This window comes from Labeo rohita, chromosome 11 (genome assembly GCF_022985175.1).
Source record: "Labeo rohita strain BAU-BD-2019 chromosome 11, IGBB_LRoh.1.0, whole genome shotgun sequence".
Classification (NCBI taxonomy): Eukaryota; Metazoa; Chordata; class Actinopteri; order Cypriniformes; family Cyprinidae; genus Labeo; species Labeo rohita.
The window spans coordinates 28518144-28527769 of NC_066879.1; the positions used below are offsets into that span (position 1 = coordinate 28518144).

Here is a 9626-nt window from a genome sequence, read left to right on the forward strand (position 1 = left end):
AGGTGTGAAAAACTTGTTGCATCTTTCCCAAAAAGACTCATAGCTGTATTAGATCGAAAGGGTGCTTCTACTAAATACTGAGCAAAGGGTCTGAATACTTAGGACCATGTAATATTTCAATTTTTCTTTTTTAATAAATCTGCAAAAATGTCAACAATTGTGTTTTTCTGTCAATATGGGGTGCTATGTGTACATTGAGGAAAAAAAATGAACTTAAATGATTTTAGCAAATGGCTGCAATATAACAAAGAGTGAAAAATTTAAGGGGGTCTGAATACTTTCCGTACCCACTGTACTTTGGCTTATGAAGTAGGATACTTTAAATGGCTTGTCTCACCCGTTTCATTAGCACATTGCATTCTTTATCTTCATTCTTCACTAACCTCCTTTTCTCACTGCCGCAGCAGTGATTTCCTCCACCGGTCTAAAAGCAGGTATACTAAAACTCCTTTTCACCTCCACAGCAATAACCTCTCCCACTTCCCTTGCAGCTGATGTTATGCTGAATTCCACTTCTCACTGCCGCAGCAGTGATTTTGCGCAGCACCCTTGCAGCGCCCTTGCAGCGCCCTGACTAATCTTCATATATAAATTTTCTTCCAATTTTGCTAGAGCAGAGATTTCTCCTCCAATGAAAATGTTACTTTACGTCACTGCTGCAGCAGTGCTTTCCCACCCCCCTCCTACAGGAGCGATCTCATTTGTTAGCCCTTCACCTGCTTTACATTGCCCTGATGCAGCAACAGGGAAATGTATTCTGCACATTCTTGGGGGGAAGAGATAGAATCAATAAAGGTTTCTCTACTCGTATCACAAAACTACTTGCAGTTGATTGCCCAGCTTGCTGTCTCTTGTAAGCACTTTTTGGGGGGTCGAACTCTGCGCTCAAGCTGAGCCTCTGGTTCGAGCCTCCGTTAAGGACAGCAAGCCAAGTTTGTTTACCATTGCCCATCAGGACTGGATGGGCAGGCGAACTCGTGAAATGAAGTTCCAAACATAGGTTCGGGAGGAGCCTAATCATTCAGTCCTGTCAATCGTCATTACAAGCCTATATAAGCAGCTCTCATTGCGCCGTCCCAGCTTCCGTTCTTCCGGCATCCCTCCACCTCCCCTTCTCCTCCTCTGGTTCTGTTATTCTCCCTCTAGATAATATCGCAAAGGGGGGGGTCGAACTCTGCGCTCAAGCTGAGCCTCTAGTTCGAGCCTCCATTAAGGACAGCAAGCCAAGTTTGTTTACCATTGCCCATCAGGACTGGATGGGCAGGCGATCTCGTGAAACGATGTTTGTGGTCACAGTTTCATGCATTGATCCTTCATTGTTTGTTTAGCTTAAATATTAGTTTTTAGTCAGTTGCAAAAAGTGCCAGGTATGAAGTTTATAACAACAGGTTTCGGGTGGTTGGGTGCATTTAAGAGGTGAAATCTTAAATGTGACAGTAAAGGTGACAGACAAGAGCACTACTCAGTCCACAGTGTCATTTTTTTCAATTAAATATTCCGTCGAATGTCACTAAGACAAATTATGTCACAACGTTTATTAAAATGTCAAAATTAATATAAGCGTACAGATATTCATAACGACAATAAGTATAATATACCCAAACAACACAACAGACTGATCCCTGCTAAGTACACCTAAAATTGCTAGATTTCTTGACTTCATCCGCACTAGTGTGCTAGGCCTCGTCACACCGCTGTGAGATATAAACCGCAAAGTGTTTCATAACGTTACACTTTGAAACAGAACGATTTTATGTTTCCATGACTTCACTCTTTCTATTTGAATTTGTTTACCACAGTTTCACCATCCTTATCTTATTTTCCCATCCTAATTGTAATTGTTAGGCCTTATGGCATTGTACGCTTTGTTTTTTTTAGTTTTGGTTGTCATGTTAGTGGGCCTCTTTGATCATATTCGTCAATATTTCTGTGAATTTGGTTGATTTAATAAAATATCGTTTTTAAACTCAGTCTTCATTCGAGACATTTACGTTCTATTATTAATACTAACCTAGTTTCTATTTGGTATAAGGGGTGGGTTGTCGCTAGAAGTCATAAACATTGGTCACATCCAAGATAAGTTTTACTCAAGTCAGTTATGATATTTTGTTAAATGATTACAAGTTAACTTGGTCATTTAAAACATTTAAATGTAGACGCTTTTATCCGAAGCGACTTACAAAGGAGTACGATAGACACAACAAGTCCTAGATAATCTAACGCAGTACAGATAGCAATCTCTTATCAATTGAATAAAAAGAAAACCGGTCGACAGAATAGAATGTGCGAGTGTAGACAGAAAATAATTATTAAGAAAAGTTCTTTCAAAACAGTACCACCGTGTAAATAGAAACTAGGTTAGTTTTATTGAGTTTTATTGAAGAAATGACACGGTGGACTGAGTAATGCTCTCATCTGTCACCTTTACTGTCACATTTAAGATTTCACCACTTAAACGCACCCAACCACCTGAAACCTGTTGTTATAAACTTTATGCCTGGCACTTTTTGCAACTGACTAAAAACTAATATTTAAGCTAAACAAACAATGAAGGATCAATGCATGAAACTGTGATCACAAACATCGTTAACTTAAATGAACAAAAGACAATAATCACCAATGTGCGTTCGCAGTTAACTTTCTGTAAATGTTTCACTGATATAAAATGACCCTGAGTTGTTAGAAAAGAAATGACTGATGAAAAGAAAGCCGACGAATTGGTTCTTTGAACCGGTTCATTAAGCCGAACTGTCCAAATGAATCGTTTCGCAAAAATGAATCGGACTCTGCACCACTAACACAGATCACAAAAAAGGGTTTGTCACATCACAACACAGAACGAGCGTATACTTCGTGGAAATGTGAGTCTTTTTATATAGGGTATCTTAGCGTGTGTATAATAAAATATATAGCGGGCATGTTTGAAGACAGAGGTGTATGCTGGGTAATGTAGTTCCCTGACCTGAAAGTCTACAGCGTTTAAATGAGGTATTAGTTACACGTGTTTAACAACTTTGTAAAAACAAAAACATATTTAGACTAAACAATTATATTGAAGAATAATACGAGATACGTATGCTAAAACAGACTTGACGCGTGTGCTGTAATGGAGCAACCGTTGTGAAGCGAGATACCAAATAAACCAAATAATTGTCTTTATCTTAAGAAAAAATCAATATGGTCCTGCTCTCGCTGTCTGAATATTCAGTCTCTGATTCTGTATGTTGAGTGTGGCCAGTATTTTTACAGATTGTTAGCTCATGTCTAAAAATCTGCTCATTTTTTAAGTTTCATCTAAACTATGTAAGCAGGAACTTGTAAAAATATGTTTAGCATTTGATAAGTTGGTCAATCGCTCATCCATAGCTTTATCTTACTGTGGTGTTATAATAAATTTCCACAATGGTTGTACTTGTTGTTAGAACGCTTCAAATTGGGTTTGTTTTAGGAGCATTCCCTTGTTTGCCAAACTAGTCTTAAGTGATACTGTTCACATTAAACAGGTTAATGAACTCTTTCAGCATCTATACTTGTAATAATGCATAAAATAATTTCATTAGGGTCTCAGCTACAGCTGAATGATAAAACAAACTTAAGGATGTTGTCTCCGTTCATTTTAAGCAATAAGAATTCTCGTTTTCATAGTTCATTTGAAGCCGTTTTAGCGTTATTTTAATGGTAAATGAGTGCATTATTGTATGAGAGGGTGGCAGCAGAAATCCTCTCGGCTTGCAGCTGGCTTCCTCTCCCATATGTAGTGATCATTGCTTTGCGCTCCCTCAGATATTAAGTGTGCGCCCTAAAACATTGTCCTGTGTGCGCACGAATAAGTGCTTATTGTAAACAGGTATTAAATCATTTTATTTAGTGACGCGTAACTAATGTATTTGCAGTCTATACGTTTCACTTCGCAATTGAGGGTTGGGCACCCACCGGCAGAAACATAAATCGGGAATTATAATGAATATATGAATTAATTAATTATATGAATGTACCTCTGAAGGTTCTGATTGTCTTCAGAAAAGATTCGATGCCATTTTGTTTTCACCTTACACGCTCCATGTAATATCTAAAGTAGTGTTCATGACGCAATGCTGCTTTATCACGGAGTTCACGGAAACGGCTGTAATTCAGCTTTTCCATAAGCGCCATCTAGTGTCATACAGTGGATTTACAAAGACTTACATTTACATTCAACTTGTGTGCAGTTGTGTGCACTCTCCAAATAATACAAAGGGCTGCTTCATCCGATCAACACAAATTAAGTACACTGACTCTTGTAGCATAAAAAAAAGGTTTTCAAATATCAAATATTTGAAATAAAAAATAAATATTCACACTATCAATAGAACAATGTGCATCTGATCAACATAAATTCAGTAAATTCTTGCTTGTGTAGCAGCAACAAAATAAGGTTTTCAAATGTTAAACATTTTGAATAAAAGTGCAATAAGTGTACTGTAAACATCTTACACAAACACTATCAATAAGAGTGTGCATCTGAACAGCACAATTCAAACATGGGAGGTTTGGCATTGAAAGTGACCTGGATAAGCTTAACCCCAGAGTCTGTGTAACTATTCTTGAAAATAAAAAGTAAAATGACTGAGGGAGTGACATGGTGTTCAACAAATCTCACTTAAACATTGGCAGGTTCTTTTTGAGGAAAATTAGCATTTCTGCTCTCTCTGCTGTCAGACGATTCCTCTTTTCATCCACAATATTGGATGCAGTGCTAAACAGTCTTTCGCTTTCCACACTGGTTGAAGGGGCACTCAGGAACTTTACTGCAACAGCAGCAAGGAGAGGAAAGTGAGTATGGTTGTTTGCCCAGTACTGGAAAGGGCTGTCTTGCTCACTCATTGTTGGTTCTTTCAAATACATTTGCATTTGGATAACTGCTGCCTGGGTACCTTGAGCAGGTTCATCATGTTCCTCCAGAATTCTGTTATATAGACTGCTGAAGCTACTCTTACTTGTGCTTGGAGGAGAACCTGGTTTTCTGCTGGCTCTGCCTCCTTTGTCCCTCCTTGTCCCTCAGCTGATGCCTTTAGCTGTGCTTGCTCCATCTTGTCAAGTTCTTGTTTCAGGAGATCCTTTGCCATCCTCCTGGCAGTTTCTCCACCTGAAAAGAATCTGACACAAAAAATGAAATGGGTTGAGTACAACTTTATATGTTGCTGCTGCAAGAATATATGTAGCCTGTATGCATACACACAGACCCACACAGACAAGGCACTTCGGACATAACTTTTTCAATTCTTAGACAACATTAATAAATAGGGCATTAATAAAATATGTCTCACCTGTCCTTGTATCGAGCGTCCAGTAAAGTGGCAACAGCGTAGAGGGATTCACTTTCGATGCTGCTAAATCGCCTGCTGACAGCTTGGAGGAGTGTGCTTTTCATTGTTTTGATACCGCTGTCAGTACTGTTCTCCTCGGCTAGCAGGCGTTTTAAAACGGTGACGGCTGGAATAACGTCGGCTGCGGTGGAGGTAGCTGAGCTTATTTTCCTCGTTAACTCCTTGAAGGGTTCCAGCACCGTCACTGTTTTTTCTAGTAAACCCCACTCGTTGGCTGACAGTGTTGCCGGTAAGTTGTGGTCGGCAGCATAAGCACAAAGAGGTCGCTTTTCTGTCAGAAGGCTCTTGATCATATAGAAAGAGCTGTTCCATCTTGTCTGCACATCTTGAACAAGACGAGCTGGGGTGGTCGTGGTTCTTGCACCTTGCATTTCACGCTGCAGATCTTCCAAGCGAGACTGTGCCAGTTGTGAATGCTTGAAATGTGCAACGATCTTTCTGCTGTTTGCTAATGCGTCGCTAACGCTGCGTTGTGACATCAGCCCCTCGTGCACAACAAGCTGCAGCGTGTGAGCAAAACATCCCAGACTAGGAACTGCCATGTCTTCCATAGCAGCTTTCATGTTACTGGCATTGTCCCGCAGAATGACATGCACCTTTTTCAGATGGATCTCCCAGTTATTATATATCCCAGGGATCACTTGTGAAGTCATTTCAGCAGACAGCATTGTAGACATAACTCTGGATCGGAAATTTCTCCAGGTTGGATCGGAAATTTCCGATCCGTTAATTAAGCTGGTATCGGAACCCGATACCGATACTGGATCGGATCGGCCCCATCCCTAACCGTGATAATACTGATAACCGTGATCATTTTGGTCACTATAATCGTGATCAGAAATTTTCACATCGTTACATCCCTAAAGTAAGTCTTTTTTATTGATTAATATGATAGAATCATTGTGAGTTTACAAGGTTATGTATTTATACAATAATGTTTCACGAGTTCACACTTGCATATAATAAACTGAGTAAAGGTTATGCGTATTTGGCGTGCTGTCCGGGAGAGGGCTTCGAGCTCGGTAATCATTCCCGAGCCCGGGGCACTGCCCCTGCCCGGGGAGAGGGGTCCGAGCTAGGCATTTTAGCCCAAACTCAAAGCGCTCCCCCAAAGAGGCTATTAACACAGGACAGCAGCCAGCGATAACCCCCCAAACTTGCAGAGCTTATGGATAGAAGGGTGCTGGACGTCACTTGGAAAAGGATCGTTGCGGTAGTGTTGGGAGGGAGGATGGGGCTCTTAAGGAAGTGGGCATTGTTGTAGGAGGTGAGTGAGAAGCAGAGGTACGGGATCCTAGGGAGCAGTCACTGCTGTGGCAGTGTGGAAGTAGGGAAGAGGCTCCTGCGGGAGCGGACACTGCTGCGGCAGTAAAGAAGTAGAGAAAAGGCTCCTGTGGGAGCGACACTACTGCGGCAGTGTAGAAGTACGGAGAAGGCTTCTGCAGGGGCGGATACTGCTGCGGCAGTGTGGAAATAAAGGGAAGGCTCCTGCGGGAGCGGACACTGCTGTGGCAGTGTGGAAATAAAGGGAAGGCTCCTGCTGGAGCGGACACTACTGTGGCAGTGTAGAAATATGGAGAAGGCTTCTGCGGAAGCGGATACTGCTGCGGCAGGGTGGAAATACTGAGAAGGCTCCTGCGGGAGCGGACACTGCTGCGGCAGTGTGGAAATAAAGAGAAGGCTCCTGCGGGAGCGGACACTGCTGCAGCAGTGTGGAAATAAAGGGAAGGCACCTGCGGGAGTGGACAGTACTGCTACAATGTAGAAATACGGGGAAAGCTTGTGCTGGAGTAGACACTGCTACAGCAGTGTGGAAGTAGAGAAGAGGCTCCTGCAGGAGCGGACACTGCTGCGGCAGAGAGGAAGTAGAGAAAAGGCTCCTGCTGGAGCGACACTACTGCGGTAGTGTGGAAATACAGAGAAGGCTCCTGCGGGAGCGGACACTGCTGCAGCAGTGTGGAAATAAAGGGAAGGCACCTGCGGGAGTGGACAGTACTGCTGCAATGTAGAAATACGGGGAAAGCTTGTGCTGGAGTAGACACTGCTGCGGCAGTGTGGAAGTAGAGAAGAGGCTCCTGCAGGAGCGGACACTGCTGCGGCAGAGAGGAAGTAGAGAAAAGGCTCCTGCTGGAGCGACACTACTGCGGCAGTATGAAAATACAGGGAAGGCTCCTGCAGGGGGGGGCTACTGCTGTGGCAGTGTAGAAATACAGAGAAAGCTTGTGCTGGAGTGGACACTGCTGCGGCAGTGTGGAAGTAGAGAAGAGGCTCCTGCAGGAGCGGACACTGCTGCGGCAGAGAGGAAGTAGAGAAAAGGCTCCTGCTGGAGCGACACTACTGCGGTAGTGTGGAAATACAGAGAAGGCTCCTGCGGGAGCGGACACTGCTGCAGCAGTGTGGAAATAAAGGGAAGGCACCTGCGGGAGTGGACAGTACTGCTGCAATGTAGAAATACGGGGAAAGCTTGTGCTGGAGTAGACACTGCTGCGGCAGTGTGGAAGTAGAGAAGAGGCTCCTGCAGGAGCGGACACTGCTGCGGCAGAGAGGAAGTAGAGAAAAGGCTCCTGCTGGAGCGACACTACTGCGGCAGTATGAAAATACAGGGAAGGCTCCTGCAGGGGGGGGCTACTGCTGTGGCAGTGTAGAAATACAGAGAAAGCTTGTGCTGGAGTGGACACTGCTGCGGCAGTGTGGAAGTAGAGAAGAGGCTCCTGCGGGAGCGGATACTGCTGCGGCAGTAAGGAAGTAGAGAAAAGGCTCCTGAGGGAGCGACACTACTGCGGCAGTGTGGAAATACAGAGGAGGCTCCTGCGGGAGCAGATACTGCTGTGGCAGTGGGGAAAAGGAGTAAAGGATCCTGCGGGAACTATCGCTGTTACGGCAGGGTGGAAATACAGGGAAGGCTCCTGTGGGAGCGTACACTGCTGCGGCAGTGTGGAAATACAGTGAAGGCTCCTGCGGGAGCGGACACTACTGCGGCAGTGTAGAAATACAGTGAAGGCTCCTGCGGGAGCGGACACTACTGCGGCAGTGTAGAAATACAGAGAAAGCTTGTGCTGGAGTGGACACTGCTGAGGCAGTGGGCAAATGGAGAGAAAGGCTCCTGTGGGAGCGGACGCTACTACAGCAGTGAGGAAATACAGGGAAACTCCTGCTGGAGTGGACACTACTGCGGCAGTGTGGAAATACAGGGAAGTTAGGGAAAACAGAAAAGACTCCTGCGGGAGCAGATGCTGCTGCGGCAGTGTGGGAATGTAGAAAAGGCTCCTGCGGGAGCGGACACTGCTGCGGCAGTGTGGAAATACAGGGAAGGCTCCTGCGGGAGCGGGCACTGCTGCGGCAGTGTAGGAGTATAGAAAAAGGCTCCTGCGGGAGCAGACACTGCAGCGGCAGTGGGGAGGAATATTTAAAAAGCAGGTACTGCTGCGGCAGTGGGGAAATCCAGAAGAGGCTCCTGCGGGAGTGGGGTGCTGCTGGCGTGGTGTTCAAGGTGATGTCTATGGTGGGTCTGAAGATCGAGTGAATGGTGATAGACTGGAGTTAAAGGGGTTGGCTGATGAATTCGATGAGCTTCTTTGATATGGAAGTGGTCTGACTGCATGTAGGTCTTGAAGGCCTCTGGCTCCTGAACACTTCTGACAAAATCTGAGTCCTGATGCTTCTGGCCATGGGGGGGTGGTGGTTCCAAGGCGGGAGCATTTGGAGGAATGGGTAGGAAAAGGCAGAGGATAGAGAGAAGAAAGGGTGAGCATGCAAGGGGGAGAAGGAAAGATAGTTCCCGGAACCACCTGCGGAGGCATGTCCTTTTTAAAGATGCGTTGCACCTTATTTAAGACATTCTTTTGTTTCAGACAAGCTTACGACAGCAAATTTTTAGTCTATTTAGGTCTGTAAGCGTCTTGCACTCATCAGTGGATCATTTGACAACTTCTAATCCTCATCATGGCTTTAGGTGTGAAAGATCTAAAAATCTACAAAACTTAACTTTTTTGTTAAAACAAAAGTTACATCATTTAATCTTACAGTTTTCCATTATCAAGTGGATTTTGTGTGCATGTTTGTGTTTGTGTTTATGTTTAAGTTTGCATGTGTGTTTGAGTTTGCATGTTTGTTTGTTTTTTTGTTTGCATGCATGTTTGTGTTTGCTTGTTTGCTTGTTTGTTTGTTTGTTTGTTTGTTTGTGTTTGCATTTGAGTTTGCATGTATGTTTGTGTTTGCATGTGTCTCGTTTTGTGTCTGTTGTGTATGTTTGAGTTTTCA

General features: G+C 44.0%; 1 protein-coding gene across 1 annotated transcript; it reads right to left on the bottom strand.

Annotated features, from left to right (window-relative positions):
• Positions 1-1676: 1676 nt before the first annotated feature.
• On the bottom strand, positions 1677-6019 carry LOC127172920 (zinc finger BED domain-containing protein 4). The gene is made up of 3 exons (XM_051122443.1): positions 5307-6019; positions 4977-5136; positions 1677-1694 (listed from the first exon to the last, which is right to left on the bottom strand). Exons 1-3 carry the CDS (start codon positions 6017-6019, stop codon positions 1677-1679), a joined length of 891 nt encoding a protein of 296 aa, XP_050978400.1.
• Between the last annotated feature and the right edge of the window lie 3607 nt (positions 6020-9626).